This window comes from Siphateles boraxobius, unplaced genomic scaffold (genome assembly GCF_051911475.1).
Source record: "Siphateles boraxobius isolate OS27281-9 unplaced genomic scaffold, OSU_SipBor_1 19, whole genome shotgun sequence".
NCBI lineage: Eukaryota > Metazoa > Chordata > Actinopteri > Cypriniformes > Leuciscidae > Siphateles > Siphateles boraxobius.
Window position 1 is genome coordinate 15,950,719 of NW_027508799.1, and position 16,549 is coordinate 15,967,267.

The following is a 16,549-nucleotide window of genomic DNA, read 5'->3' on the forward strand; positions in this document are numbered from 1 at the left end:
TACCTTATGCTGGTGACCAGAAATGCTGTATTTTTAAATAGGGCATGCAAATGTGGCCATAGCAAGAACTGACTTTGGGTCTTTGGTTAAACTCTTACTCTTAAAATGGACAATTCTAACAGTAAATGAATGACTTTTGGTTTCTGCAAACCACTCTTTCTCCAAGCTAATAGACTTACTAATTGACAACAATGTTTCATGCTCATAGTTTCTTTTCCCCTTAATAATGAAGTGATATACAGTACAGCGCGCGACGCTACATTTGCGCGTGCAATTGAAGAGTAATGCAATGGTACGAACACAGTATATTGGCTGATGGGACAGGAAAGTACGTTTTTCTGAGATGAGAGACTTTATTTCGTAACAAGTTACGAAAATAATATTAAAATAATGTTACTGACATATAGGCTGACAACATCTCATCTGACAGCAGAACAGGCAAAACAACTAATTCAACCGCATCTGACAGAAGTGTCAACAGCTTGAGCTTTCATGCACGTCTTTCAAAATAAAAGTCGTACGAACAAAACGTACAATTACGTTTGTTGTTGTTTCCTTGACTACACATTCCGTAAACCACTTTTGGGTCGTGACCACCCAGTTGAAAAACACTGCAATAGATCACACTCAGTATAATCTGTCAAAATGACGGACGGCCTTCAGATTTCTCCGTCACTGCTAAAAAAATTATGTCAATGATGGAAAATTTTCGGTTAATGCAACCTTATCTCCAAACAACCCCTAAGAACAATCACTGCAATCACTTTACTTCAGCTTCTGTAACTACTACCTACTGTCACAGTACTTGACAATTGCCCATTTGAAACCCATGAACCTTGTAACCTTTCACATTTGAGTGATGAGAGCATGAGATCATCACTATCACAGCTGCAGAACCAGAAAACATATGTGTTTCTGTCAAAGGTGTAATCACCATAATGTCCATAGGGTCTTCGGCTTATGGCTTGGTTTCACAGTGACTTGTCTGAGGTCAGAAACCTGTCCCATAACAAAGTGTCAATCATATTTAGATGTTCTAAAGTGGCTGGGAGACTGACTGACATGTGATTGGTTAGTAAAACAGGTTGTATAAGGGCTGATTAGGGGGTGGGGGACTTCCCATGGATAGTAATTGGATCCACCTACGGCCGATTTAGATTTGCTTGGGTGAAACATGCTGTTCAAGTATATGTGCTATTCAGTAGTTGTTTCTGCCCTGCTGTGCTGTTGAATTGCTGGTAATGTTGCCTTCCATTGCATTTTACTATTATAGGTTGACTCAAATGAATTTTGGTTCATGAACACCTGTGGCACCTTTGGGTTTTTATTGCTGGTGTGCCCTGCATGTACTATTCGGCATTAAGAAACATTTGTTCCCCTTTCATTTCCATTAATCTCCACCAAGTTACCTCCTGGACTGTAGCGGATAAAAATGTGCAACATGGTATTTTCGAATGTGCCACAATAGTATTGTTGTTCTGGATAGAGCTTGAAAACTCTAAAGGGCTCCTTCACTTTTTCTTGTGCCATTATATTGTGATTCTTCTGTTACCTTAAATTATATGTTTATCTCTGCAAAGCTGCTTTGAAACAATCTACATTGTTAAAAGCGCTATATAAATGAGGATGACTTGACTTGACTTGACTTTTAGTTCTGCAGAGAAAAGTGGGATGTGAAGTCCTCTTAAGCCAGTAGTTGGCGACCTCTGAATCAGATGTAATTAAGTACAGAACAAATCCACTTTCCAATATCCTTTTGTCCCTTGACACTTGACATTTCCCAAGCTTTTTTGATTCTGTGAGACTTCCTGCCACGTCTTCCATTAATTTGATTTGTTGTTCTTGTTGCTTTCATAAGGCTAAACATGTATTGATACTGAGGTTGCCAAGATGCTGTACTGTTTGTTGCTATTAGTTATTCCTACTTAACTGTTATATCCGACTGTATCAGACAACGGATTATGTGAGCTTTACTGTCTGAAATCCTATGTGTAGTTGCTTAACTGAGACTACTGGAGCCAATTGATTTTCATGACATTTCGTGATAAAGCATTCTTTGACCATTGCACTTGGAACATTTTACCAAAATAGTCGGTAACACAGGAGTGTCTTCTTCTGGAAAGTATCTTCCAGCAGTGTTTAGCTCTGGCCCTAACTAAATATATTTGAATCATCTGAACTAATCAAGGTCTTCAGGATCGACAGAAACTTCCAGGTGTGTTAAGTAGAGCTAAATTCTGCAGGAATGTGGACCTCCAGGAGCAGAATTGGACACTTTGCTGTAGCAGAATTCTAGGACTTCATCACTCATGAATATATAGTGCTACTGCAAAATAATTAAAGTCCCTCTGTAGTCAATAATTTGATCCCTTAAAACTCATATTTGATCACCAAAATTACATATTTAAGCATATTTTTCCTTAAATAAAATGTATTCATCATGCCTTAAAATAGCTTGAATGTAACTCTACATCATTGCCGCATTTAATATACGTGGTCCTATAAATATGCAAATTAGCCCCGCCTCCACTCACTCACAGCAGTTCAGAGATCCACTCATTGATGATCACACGTTGACTTGATTGGTTACAAGGTAATTTGTGATGTCAGAAACACCAGCGATTTCAAACCGCTGAAAATCCTCAGCAATGGTGTTCACTTATGAATTTGCAAATGGTTTGTCTTAAACCATATTAAAAACACCACATAGGCATTTAAACAACATCAAAAACTTGATTTTCACCACAAGGGGACTTTAACAAATAAGTCTTATGGGTCAGTTATTTTAAATTAATTGGTTAAAAAGACTCAACTCATTAGTGATCGGTTTGAATCAGTCTAATGACTCATACTCATTTCATCTCCATTCACCAATTCCCATTTAAAACGGATGGCTTCCGGGCGCATTTATGCAGCAAATCGCTGAAAATGTGAAAGCTTCTTAAGTTACCAATATCCACATGGTGTTCTCTTGTGCACTTGAGTACTTTCCATAATTTAATGAAACCAGTGAACTGAGACTATATTTTGTGTTTGCAAGACTATTTTCTCACCTCCTCCACAGTCCTTTTCCTCCTCTTCAATGCTGCTTTTGATAGTATCATACTCCTCATCAATGTTCTGGTTGCCACGTATTTGACTGAGCACCCGCCGGGCTTTTTGGGTAAGACCTTTCTGGATGAGCCAACGAGGACTCTCTGGTAGGAAGAGGAACCCTAGGAACTGCAGCAATGCAGGGACCACTGACAGACCCAGCATATACCTACGTAGATGAAAAAGAAATTTCATTAATTGAGGATGTTAGAAGAAATTAGAAGAAACAATCATTGTTTTTGTCTCATAATCTCTTATCCTCAGCTGCTAAAAGATTACATGTGCCTACGCTTTGTAACTAGTTTATTTTTAAAAACTACATCTGATGTGAACAGAACGTGACGCTAATGGTATAGGCTGAATGGTGTTAACTAAAAAAAAAAGCATTCCATTGACTAATTGGGCAACACTTTATTTCAACAGTCCACTTTAGATATTTTACTAATTATAAGTAAATGTATAACTACATGTCGAAAAGCAGTCATTAGGGTATTAGTAGACTGTCTGCTTAATATCTGCAAACACTTTATTGTGATGGTCCTCCAACTGACTATATTCAACTCTGCAAATAAATGTATATATATATATATATACTGTATATAGGATTAATGTATGAAATCTGGTCATATAATATGTACAAGTATGCATTTATTCTTAAAACAAGAAAACACAATTTCTGGTTACACTTTAGATGTTAGTTAACTTTTAACCTTTGTTAATGTTAGTTAATAAAAATGTTTACGTAGGTCAGTTCACAGTGCATTCATTATTGTTAATAGATACAAATTTTGAATGTGCTAGTAAATGTTGAAATGAACTTGAACTAAGATTAATAAATGTTGTACAAGTATTGTTCATTGTTAGTTCTAACTAATTAAAGTAATGTAGTTAACTAATGTTTACAAAAGAAACCTTATTGTAAAGTTTTACCCATATTTTACTAAAATCTTAGACGCAAATCATTTTTTACAGAGTGTGGGGACAAACAGTAAGGCTTGTGCTTAGTATTTCTGAAAAAAATAATCACATTTTTTATTTTTACCAAAAATATCTGCCAGTAAAGCCAACTTGATCTGTAAAATACATAAAACAAAAACTGTCATAAATTTTTGTATGAACCTAGCCATCCTTTGAATCATTAGTTACTGCAAATTATCATGAGAATGAGTTGGTTATGCAGTAATCCCTTCATAGAGCGATAGAGCATAGAACGATTTGTGGTTTAGATCCTGGGGAAGATAAAAGTAAATAAATGGCAACATTTCCATCAAGTACACATTTATAACATTTTCTTTCCCAGAGCAACAGCTGCACATGGTGAGGAGGATATTTGCTGGTTTAACATTTATTTTGTTTTTGTTTTGAGGGTTTATTATGAAAGGCTACATAGAGTGAGAATAATATGATTTACAGGATCTGCCCTACAGGATGGTTCTTTCCAGTAGAGTCCACACAGTGAATTCATTCTCGCATCACACTCAATTCAGACAAAAACTCCCGCATTTGACACCGCAGCAAAGAAACAAGACACATTCTAGACTCAATGCAAATTCTGTCATTAAAACCCAAAGACTTGGTGCTCCTACCTCCAGCCTCCATGTTGCATGTAGCTGAAGGCCCCATCGATAAGGCTGGCTATGAATTGGCCCGCTGTGATGAACAGTGTGTTGATGGTGACTAGGCGTCCTCTCAGGTGGGGTGGCGATGTTTCAGCAATGTACACAGGAATGGTCATGGACCCAATACCTGGACGGATATATATATAGCAGTTAAATATAGGCTATTTTCCATTTGGTATCTTTCCATTAGCTGCTCACATTCCACAGATGTGAAACTAATTATAAGACATTACAGTGCAGTATGTTGTTCGAGGTGTTTTTTTTTTTGTGCGAGTGGGGGATGGTGGGTGGGTGGCTGAGTGGCATGGATGGAAGAAGTCAAAAACATGGATAAGCACAACAGATTTTTTTTTTCCTACACACTTTTGTCTTTTATTACAAAGGTTTGCTTTCTAAATCTATCATGTGGTTAGAAAGTATAGTGCCCAAAGCACAAACACTTGGATATGAGTCACCCAAAATTGAAAATTCAATCCTTCACTCAACCTGTTGCTACAAACTCATATGACTTTCTTCTTTCAGTGGAACACAAAAGGGGAAAAGTTGAAGAAACTACTGTTTCTGTTACAGTCTGTTCTCTGATAAATCTAAATCCAAATTTGTGTAAAATTTTTGAGAGCCTGATTACAAAAACAAAAGTCTCACCATTAAAATCCATGTCCCAAGCACACAATTATAATGATTTAGCCTTCATGACAGACTTGCGTTACATATTGCACTTAACTGTATTTTCCAGTTTTTAAGTGATTCCTATTATATTTCAAGCAATTCAAAACAATCATGGCGAACAGTGCGCATCTAAAGTGTCTCAGCTGAAGGAAATAATTAATTATTGATCGGCTTTAATATATCGATGACATTTCAAATAAACATATATCGGACAATACCGATATGGTAGCCGATATATCGTGCATCCCTAAAAACTCCCTATCGGGTGCATCCCCGATATATCGTGCATCCCACCAAAAACATTTCAGAAAAGAATCATAAAGCATCCCATATTATTTGTTCACTATATATTCTAGAGTTAATCTTTATAATTTTTGAGTTTGACAGCCCAAGCTCCAATCACTTTCATTATAGCCAGTATATTCCTAACTCATTAATTTCAGTGATTTTGTCTGACACATGTATACAAATAATAAATAAGAGATCTCTTGGCAAAATAACTGGTGTAGCTTCCGTGATTCAACCAAAACAAGGGAAATCTTAATTTTCATATCGTGTTCCACAACCAATGATAATAAAATGGATTTGGAATGGCATAGGGGTCATTAAATGACATATTTTTGGGTGAACATTTCATTAAAGTATAGTAGTGTAAAAAAATTGATATATAGTAGTAGAAAAAATAATATTATAAATAAATAAACAAAATAAATATAGGTTGTTTTATTTAACATGTGTAAGTGAGTTTATGCATGCCAGTAATGCTGTTCGAATCCGAATCTAGTGCAGACATGCACCACATAATAAATACCCAAACACTGAAAGCCTTATTACACTGGCATTGTCTCTCAGATCTACAAAGGACCACGCAACAATATGTGACCCGCATAGTGAATATGCTTTGTGTACCCATGTTCCCTGCCAATCACATGGGGCTCAAGAGATGATACAGCCAGGCCACATCCTTCTCATTCCCACCAATTACATCCCAGATGTGTCACATTATGCACATTTTCAACAAGAGAGTGATTTCTGGAATAGCAGGGACACCATAAAATGTGAATTTGCTTCCAGCAGACTGGGATGGGGAGGAAATTGAAGATTGATGTTGTGTGGCGGGACCAGTGTTCACATGATATTTACACAGGAGAACAAACAAAAAGTCCATGCATGCTCACATTAATCTGACAAGGTCTACCACATAACCGCTCGCTATAAAGTCTATTAATAGCCCCAGTTCACCGTCGCTCTCGTTGCCCGGCAGACAACGCACCTGTTGCCATGGGAACGCCTCGCTGCTTCTCTCACAAGGAGGTTAATCAATACTGTGAGAAGACAGCTGCTATTGGCATCTCATTTACGTTTTGGAAGACACTGACTTCACATGAGTGAGGGATGTATTCTCCTCTCACGTAGTTTGATGCAGGTTATCCAACAATGCTTATTCATCTTTTATACATGTGGGAAGACCAGTATTATGCCACATGGAAGGATCATTCAAAATGACTCATATGCCGGTGTGGAGCATGATATCTCTGTATGTGGTGAAAACATGCCACCTCATTTTTCATACGTGCCACTGAGGGGCAAAACATCAAATCATTTGCATATCCAATGAAACCACGACTCGCCCAGTTGTCTCAAAGGGTCTGTTCCAAAACCTAACCTGAAAAAGCAGCTACCTTCTATGGATGCATCCTAATACATACATTTTACTGCTTAAATCACCTGCAACTTTTATTTCTATTCACACAAATTATGATTACAGGTGTAGGTTATTGATTAAAGACAATTTTCATGTGGTGTCTTGCATAATACTATGTTATTACTTCAAATTGGTTTTAGTGCATGATTTGTAAAATACTATATTAACTACAAGTAAACTTGTTTGGGAGCTTACCTAGTAGAGCATTGCACAATAAAATAGCTTAAAGACTTGTAGAAACGAGCTAAAATGGTATGTAAATGGTTTCAGTAAATGGCTTATATCTCATGTTGGCTTTACTTATTATGGTAGGGTTTAATGTGTATGAATGCTATTTTCAAATTTATTAACTTTTAGAGTCACTCACAAGACATTTAATTACCGAACTGCTGTGATACACACAACAGCCAACATACTAAAACAGTGTCAGATTCATGTTATCTGTTGGATAAATGTAAATCGACATTTCACTTTGAGAGTGTTGCAATAAATAAATCAACATACATTCATTTTGCAGAAATGTCGCCACAGCCAGGTTTTTCCCATGATCCTGGGTTGATACTTAATGGAACTTGCATCTTACAAATTGCAGTCAACACAGGACACTAGACTAACAATTGATTCCAGCAATTTCTGATGTTAGCATGTTGCTAATCAACCAATACAATACTCTCACAGCGTAACCCAGCATAACTCAAAACATAAACATAAATAGCTCTCACAAATATTCATTTTATTTGGGATACAGAACTATTTTTACTTATATTTTGCATTTTTAAATGTAATATATTTATAATCAACATTTCTCTCACTTCATCCACCATCTTGGATGTATTGTTTACTGAGCTTGTCATGCAGTGCATTCTGGGATTGGCTCTTTTCACAGCCGTCTTTGCTCATATTTACCATGCGTGCCAATATTAGAGGAGGGCATTGTACATAGTTAACTCACTAGGCTAGGAACCGAGCCATATAACAGGCCCAAAAAACAGGACACGTTACAGACATAAACTTCTACTAATGTATTTGATGCAGTCATTAAGTCAGAATCACATACTTTGCGGAGCAGAAACAAATGCTTAGAAACAAATGATAAATTAGTTCAGTACTAAAAAATATCACTAAAAATTGTTCCAACTCATTCAAATAAACCAATTTCACAAAAAAATATGTCCTATCTATTTTCGAGCTTTTCTTATGGTAAGTTTAGCAGCTAACTCAATCTTGCAGAGAGTTATTACTATGCTGCCGATAACAAAGTTTATATCCCGAAGTAGAATGTCATTAGACACTTGTGAGGTTTTGTCTTGGTTAGGAAGCTGCTTCAGAAGGTAGCTATGTATGTAGACAGTGAGTCAGCTCACTTCACTTTAGAACGCCCATGTGTACTGAAAACACAATAAACAATTGAATCGCAATTTGCAATGTTATTGATATTGCATGAGAGTTACAGTGCGAGTGTCTTATTTCAACATTAATGGCCATCAGTAAATCTGTTTAAATGCGCTAGGGAATACTCAGCAAGTATCAATCCACTGATATCATTATTCAAAATCAGATTTCCTGAGTACAATCCATCACAATAACAATATTGAAGCTCTGCCCTAATGATGTAACAGTCAGTCAGAGGGAGTGGAGACAATCTATGTTGTTTTGGTGTCTTGTTTATGTCCACTAAAAAACTGTAGATGCTTTTGCTTAGGTTTAGCTGCTAAACAAGAGAGTGGACTCATTAGTGTGAGACTCTACACTGAAGCTGTAGCTGTCTCGTATTATTAGCAACAGTGTCTTAAAGCAAAAACACACCCACTTCATTCAATGGCCTACCCCAGACACTCAACGTGAGAGGCCATCGCTCTAATAGCCTTTCGCTCCACAACGGTGGAGGAGTCATGGAGACAGCAGACAATTGCCAAAACAGCTTAGCTACTTCTCTGATCACACCATTGGCTCAGACATTGCCAAGCCAAATTAACTTTACACCATCTGTGATTAGCAAAAAGATCTGTGCCCGGTTTGAAGGATTGTTAGAGTGAGGAATTGCCCAAATCTATTGAGACTGACTTTCTGGACATTGCATTAATGATTTGACTCATATATATAGAAGAGTAAACACATACTTTGCTGTCATAGCTCTGCTAAATAAACATAATGAGCTGAGGAAAAGGTCATTATTTTGATGGTTTAACTGACCCTTTTGCTCCATACTGGTTTTGTGTTTTCATAAAGGTCAGCCTGGAAGTAATTGGGCTCAATCACTTAAACCAGAAGTCAGTGGTTAATTATAAGATCAATGATCTTTCAGAAAAGTTACAAGACAATTTATTTATAAGTATTTGCAAATAGTACTAGAAATTGAAAAAAAAAATACATTATCATACTACATGAATACAAAGACAACCACACAAAAAGCGTAGTATGTCCAAATACATAGTTTTCGAAAAACATAAGGTGGAATGTCGCCGGATGACCTACTACTTCCGCAGAGATTCTGAAGTCCACATTTGATGGACACTTTACTACCCACGGCAGAGGATTTCTGAATGGAAGTGAAGTGACGCAACTGATGCTGGTAGGTCACGTGACAGTAACAACATCGCGGATGCAGTACGTCCGAATTTCATTCACACTACCCATATTCAATCATACTATATAGAGCGTACTTTTTTTAATGACCGCAAAGTAAATTGAAATTCAAATATAACACCTGATAAGACTATGCCATTTCAGACTCAGCGACAATAAAGATATTAGTGTGTTGTGCCTGTTTGCCATGGAGTTGCTATGCTGTTCTGGGTGGTTACTAGAACACTAACAGGGGGTTCTGGATGGTTGGGTTTGATTACTGGAAAAAGAGCACCCCCAAGTACAACACACCAACCCCACTGCCCCAACGTGTATTGTGTGTGTATTACTTAAAGTAATTGTAGCCTGCCTTTAAAATGATAAATATATGGATTATGGTCTACAGTATAATGCTCAAATGGCAATTATCTGGATTTGAGCAATCAAGATGGCATTACTCAGCCAGGCATTATAAGGATTGAGAAAACACCAATCTTCGCTAAGGACAGTGTATAATCTTAGACAATAAGCATCAGGCTAAATTGCTCTTTCCAAATGCTTGTGGGATATTCAGGTCATTCTTGGAACAAACCTTGGAATCATTAATGAAAAATACCACTTGAGCTTGTGGAGCTTTGTCAGTCTTCACTCAGTTAAATCACGTGAATCCTTATGACTCTGTACTAATTGCCTGAGTTAAAAATAGTTCTGAATTTTCAATGAAGCGCTGCATGAAATTTTATCAAAGCTTGTGATCTTACACACACTATGACTGCCTTGGTATCCTTTAAGCAAGGCAATTAAAAAAACAGTGTACAATCCTTTAGAAAAATCCACCACCATAAATGTGCTTTTATTGAAACACTATTCAAAAGGCAAAAACGTCTGACAGATATTAAATAGTTCAAAAAATATACAGTCAACACACACACACACACACACACACACAGACACACACATAGATGTTAATGTCTGATTTTTTGAGGTTTGAGTTGATATTTGCTTTCTGCATAGCCGCATTTTACCATAAAAACAGCATTCAACCCACCCAACTGTCTTCATTTACTTTTGTTACTTTAAGTTGCATTTTATGTAAAGATTTTGTTGTTTTACCCATGTCCCATACTTTCAATGTAAAGCTATGAAAATCCATCATTCAAAATTAGTTGGAACCTTGGAGACTCAATGTGGGAACAATGTAAGAATATCGTTATGTTGTGTAGGAATCGGGCCACCAGTATCTTCTGGGTCAGTACCAACACCTCTGTGACTCGTGCGTGGCCAATCCTGGAGAGAACGATTAAATGGTTCTGGCAAGTATGAGCAATTGGGTATGTAGGTTTGGTCTGGTCTGAAGAAGGGTAACCCCAGGGAGCGTGGCATGGATTCAGTCTCTTGGTGGAACAGAGGTACTCAAGCTTGTCTTGGTTGACTTCAAAGAGGTGCTAGGGCTCTCAAACCAGTGCCACCATTCCTATAAAACCATATTGATAGCCAGCAGCTTACGTTTATCTATATCATAATTCTGGACTGCTGTTGACAAGATTTGAAGAGAACAGCACAAAAAAAATTAAAAGAAAAAGTGCAGGGATAGAGCTTGGGATGAGTTCCCTGTCTAAGGGACAGGATAGCATTAACCCCGGTGACAGATACGTCATCTTCCACGATAAAGAGGAGCTCTGGATCAAGTTGATAGAGGATGGGGTCCCCGTTGAGAGCTGAAATTATAAATGAACAGCCTTTAAATGTTGGTAAAGCTGAGGAAGCATTGTTACTCATTGGTGGAAGGTTAAGGCCATGATGGGATAGCTTGCACTTTGCTTGAAACAATATAACATATCCAAGGAAATGGACAGGTAAAGTTAAACTGGCACTTCTCGACTTTGAGGTGTAGCTGGTGTTTCTCTAGGCAAGTTAAACATGATGAGTGTGATGAACCGGTGAAGAAAGTCCTGTAGCACCTCATTTATAAATGACTGAAATACAGAGGGGGAGCTGACCAGGCCAAATGGCATGACCTGATATTTAAAGTTGCCACAGGATGTAATGAAAGCAGTTTTTCACTCATCTCTCTTATGAATGAGGTTATAGGCACTCTCCAGACTGAACACTTCAAGGAAGGCTTGATTCTTAAGGGGAATGTCAATGCTGCAAGGATCGAGGGACTCTCAATGGTGGTGGGACGAACATGAATGGACATGCAACCTTTAAAACATTGCTCACCCAAACTGCTCACATCTCAAGTGGACCAAAGAAAGAGTCATATTGTGATGAATGAGCCATGGCAGTCCCAATACAACATTTTCTGTGTAATTAACAATACTAAGAGTGTTAATCTGTGGACGTCCCTGGGTTGGAGGGTGAGTGATCCTGTTGGGTATTGAATCTGTAACCAATGGATTTCTGATGAAGGAGCTGAATTTGTCAGTTGAATTTTAAATGTAGAGAGGAGTGATTGGGCAATGAAGTTCCCTGCTGTGCTGGAGTACATGAGGGCAGGAGTATGGAGATAACCTTATTGTTAATCTCAATTTGAAGGGTGAGGTATGGATGGTAGAGCAATGAATGATGTTCATTAAAGTATCAACATAACCGCTCATCCTGTCAAATCCTTTGCACTTCCAGAATCAGCCAGGTGGAACTAATCTGCATTGTCTCCTCCCGGAAATGCATCTGAAGCGCAAACTTCCGAAATGAGGACTATTCACTATGCGAGCTGCATCTGTAAACCAGGAATTAGCTCAATTAAGGAATTAAGCAGGAGAGAGCTGACTCATTCCAACTGCAAGACACTACAAGGGTGAAGAAGCACAGTGCATATTCCACCACGAACAAGCTTCAGTGTCTCAGACACAATAACTACTCACCAGCATGTGAGACCCGCATTGGTTGCTCGATCACCTCCCGGAATTGGTGGATAAAAGCACTAGCGGACAGGAAAACCGGACCGCCCTGATGCAAGATAGTCAACCCCCACTGCTTTGCCGAGCAGAGCAGAGATGATATATGCCACCTTAGCCAGTTGGGAAGTGGTTGGGCTGCATCTCGAAGCTTATGGAACATTGCAGAAGGAATAATTTGCAATGGTTAGGAGAGCTAGAGGAACAGACTGGAATGGCTATGGGTGAGGAAGGGGCTAAACTTAATGGCGGTCTAGCATGATTTCTTCCATTATGAAATGACATCCCGCATCCCGGGTTGTCTAAATACATTAGAGAACTGTCTGGGTGCTTAAGTGTTTTCTTACTAAACTGGAAGGACTCGCTGAATAGAGCTGTGTCCCAATGGACACAAAGGAAATGTGAAAGAAACATACTCTTATTCATATCATTACAAAGAGGCAAGAGAACAATGGAATCCAAAAAAGGTCATTCACAACAAAGACGAAAAACAAAAACTTCAACCACTTTTTCCTAATAAGCCTACTGCATTTTAGATTATGAGAGGCACTACCGGTTTGGGAAGGTTCCACTCAAAAAATAATGCAAAAAAATAATTTAAATTCAAAAGGTTACAAATAATCCTGTAAAAAATTTATTCATGTTTACTTGTTCAGCATGAAAGAGAATAACGTACCGCTTGGTATTTTTATGTGAGATGATATAAAGAGAATGTCTATGTCAAGAGCTCATTTTAGTTGGTGCGTTCTTTTCCTCCTGATTGTTTTCATTTTTGTCTTTGTATTCCACTGTAACAGTATATGAAAAAAGAAAATGCTTGATTAACTCAACGTGTTACATACTGCAGACATATATATTACTCCAGTGGTAGTCATTTGTTAATGCTTTTACACTTTTTATGTCGTTTAAATGTTTGATGGTTGAAGGCTGAGTAGAATAATGTCATCTCATTGTACCCAGTTTTTGAAAATGCTTATTATTGCATTCTTAAAGTGAACCTTTCACTGATTGTTTACAGTTTAACGGAAGTTACTCCCATAGTTCTCCTAAGGCGGCATAGGGTGTAAGAAACAAATGGATAGAGTAGAAAGGAAGATCACAGTAATGAAGTGTTTGTGCTGATTGGTAAATTGAGAATATGTCGTTTTTGGCAGAATATGGAAAGTTGTGTGTGGAGTGATGAATCACATTGAAAAACGAGTTGCATGGGGATGCTCCAGAGCGGTGTCTTCAAAAATATGATAAAGCATAATAATAAATGCATCTCTTCCAAAGTGAAGCATGGAGGAAGAGACTGTGTCATTGTGTGTGGCGCCTTTTTAGCTGCTTGTATTAGTGAGCTGCTTCACTGTGAGAAGTCATTTAATGCTTCGGAGTAAAGGAGAATATTTCAGAATGGCTTGCTTCCCACAAATGAAAAGGTTTTATCTAAAGAGACCAGATGGTTTTTTTGGGGGGGGGGGGGGGGGGGGGGGGGCATTTTTCAACTACTCGCGAACTGTTTGAAGCCGTCAACAATGAGTTGGAACAACACAGACTCTTCTTCTTGTAAAAAGCTGTCTTCAAGATGGGGAAGGCTATTCAGTGCTAAGTTAGTTTTATACAGTATTTGTGCAATTCTTGCAAATTTCCTGACCAGTGATGTGTGATCAAAATGGTTAAGACCAATAAAAGACTACTAAATATATTGCCATTCTTGGCTTGGCCCTTTTTTGAGAAGTATGATGTTTTAAGAAAAGAAAAAGCATGGTACAAAGTACAAACACAAATAATAAGCAAATGAATACCAAAATAAATACAAAAAGTTCTCCTGTGATGCTTGTATATAAACTGTTGAACACTGTTGGGAGACATACGTTACATAAACTATTAAGAAAGGTGTTTATTTTCCACAGTCCAGTGACGAAATTTCCAGACGGATTTAAAAATAAATAATCTGAAATGATTTTGAAAAGAGCTAACAATGTACCGTCCATTTACAAAACACAATATCGCTGATTTCTAAAAATGCTGTATTTAAAGCAAAAAAAAAAAAAAAAAATGAAACAGTTTTGTTAGGTAACTTTATAAAGTTATTTATTTGGTTAAGTCCAAAATGTTATTTAATAAAACTGAATAATCAACCTGACTAAATAAAGATAAACATACATTTAGGCTATTTAAGTGCTTAGGTATAGAAATACCTCTTTAAAAACTGGATATTGACCACTTTTTACAATGTAGTAATATTGGTTACACTTTATTTTAAGTTGACGTTGTTACATTGCCCTTACTCAAATAAGTACTGAGTAATATTAATTAACTACATGTACTTAATATAGAGTAATTGTTAGGGTTAGGTTTTTGGTTAAGGGTTAGTTCATTGTATAATTATGTATAATTTACAGTTATTAATATAGTAAATACATGTGGTAACATGTAGCTACAGTAACTATATCACCTTGAATATTTATATCTGTTTGATATAATCATTACATTTTAAAATGTAAATTACATAAACGTAAACACTTCACAATACGTCTCAAATATTATGAACTAACAATGATATTTTTTCAGCATTTATTAACGTCTTGTTAATGATAGTTAATAAACATATTGATGTTCATATTAGTTCACAGCGCATTAATGATGTTAACATATGCAACATTTGATAAATATTAGAAGCCTAAAGGATGAGATGTATAAATGCTAGAAGTTCTGTTCATTGTTAGTTCATGTTATCTAATGCAGTTAACTGATGCTTACAAATGAAACCTTATTGTAAAGTGTTACCCATAAATCAACTAAAGATTGAAAGACAATACAAAAGCAAAACTTTAACTTTTCTGATGACAAGAGCACACTGAATGCATCAGCATCGGAAAGGTGTGTCTTACTCACCAAGCCCAAGTCCCACTATGAGTCGTCCAACCAGCAGTGCCTCCTTATTAGGAGCAGATCCCATCACTATCCCCCCGATGGCGAAGGCAAAGCTAGCCGTGAGGATGCACACCCGCCGCCCGAACAACCCGTTGAGACACCCGCCGAGCAGCGCGGACACCGCCGCCGCGGCAACAGTCCCGGACACCAGCAGCTCCTGCCACAGGGCAGTTATATTCATGTCCCTCTTGAGCAGAAGCATCGCCCCGGACACCACCCCGGTGTCATAGCCGAACAGAAAGCCGCCGATAGCGGAGAACGCGGCCAACACGTAGACGAAACCCGGCGTGACATCCTGCTGGAACTGTTTGCGCGCCGCGCGCTCCAGGTCCGCGGGCGCAGGAGACGCTGCTGAGGGACCGGCGCTGCTGAGGCTCGCGCTGGACGGAGCCTTGATGAGACTCCGCTCTCCATCATCCGCCGCTCTCTTCCTCCTCTCGCCCATCAGATTGCTCATACTACGGAGATTATAGTCATCGCTGGATTTGCGGGACATAAGTGAAAAACCGCAAGAAAAAAATGCGCACAGTAAGTCAAAGAGAATGAACTGGAGAAGTGGGCTGATATGAGTCCAGCTTGACGTGCTGTTGTGTTGTTGATGGGGTTTTATAAATGGTCTGTCTAGTCTGAATCCTGACAAGTTGTGTCACTGCTCTGTGCGTGAAGTCTGAAGGATCAGACAGTGGTGAGAGTGAAGGGAAAGGTAGAGCTCAGCGTCATCGTGACGTGGGCATGGCGTCAAAGAGCTACACACCAACACACGTGCTGAGAAATACATCCATTGGCCGAAGAGCTTCTTTTTGTAAACAGTAACCTCAAAACACGTTAAAAAAAATTCCATGAACTATAAAAAGTGAACCTGAAAATACTGAATAAAAAAATTGTTTAAGAAGTATGGGGGTTATTTCTGGTCTGGTCAAGTGTCTTGTTCCAGCCTTGCATAAGTAAGACAAGTAAGTCAAATATATTTATAGCATTATGTTTTCTTGTCTCTCCATAAAGTATTACTTAACATGTGAACTTGTAAATTGTATCTACATTATATATTATTATATTACATTTTATATCTAACGTCAAAA

The 16,549-nt window shown here is 38.0% G+C and overlaps 1 protein-coding gene across 1 annotated transcript in view; it reads right to left on the reverse strand.

Annotated features, from left to right (window-relative positions):
- slc2a13a (solute carrier family 2 member 13a) overlaps positions 1-16,114 on the reverse strand; it is a 69,489-nt gene extending 53,375 nt beyond the window's left edge. Inside the window, exons 1-3 of the mRNA XM_077233937.1 lie at positions 15,432-16,114; positions 4,680-4,839; positions 3,054-3,262 (exon numbers count right to left, since the gene is read on the reverse strand). Of these exons, the coding sequence (XP_077090052.1) occupies positions 3,054-3,262; positions 4,680-4,839; positions 15,432-15,966 (904 nt within the window). The 5' untranslated portion in view covers positions 15,967-16,114. The remainder of the gene's footprint in view (positions 1-3,053; positions 3,263-4,679; positions 4,840-15,431) is intronic.
- Between the last annotated feature and the right edge of the window lie 435 nt (positions 16,115-16,549).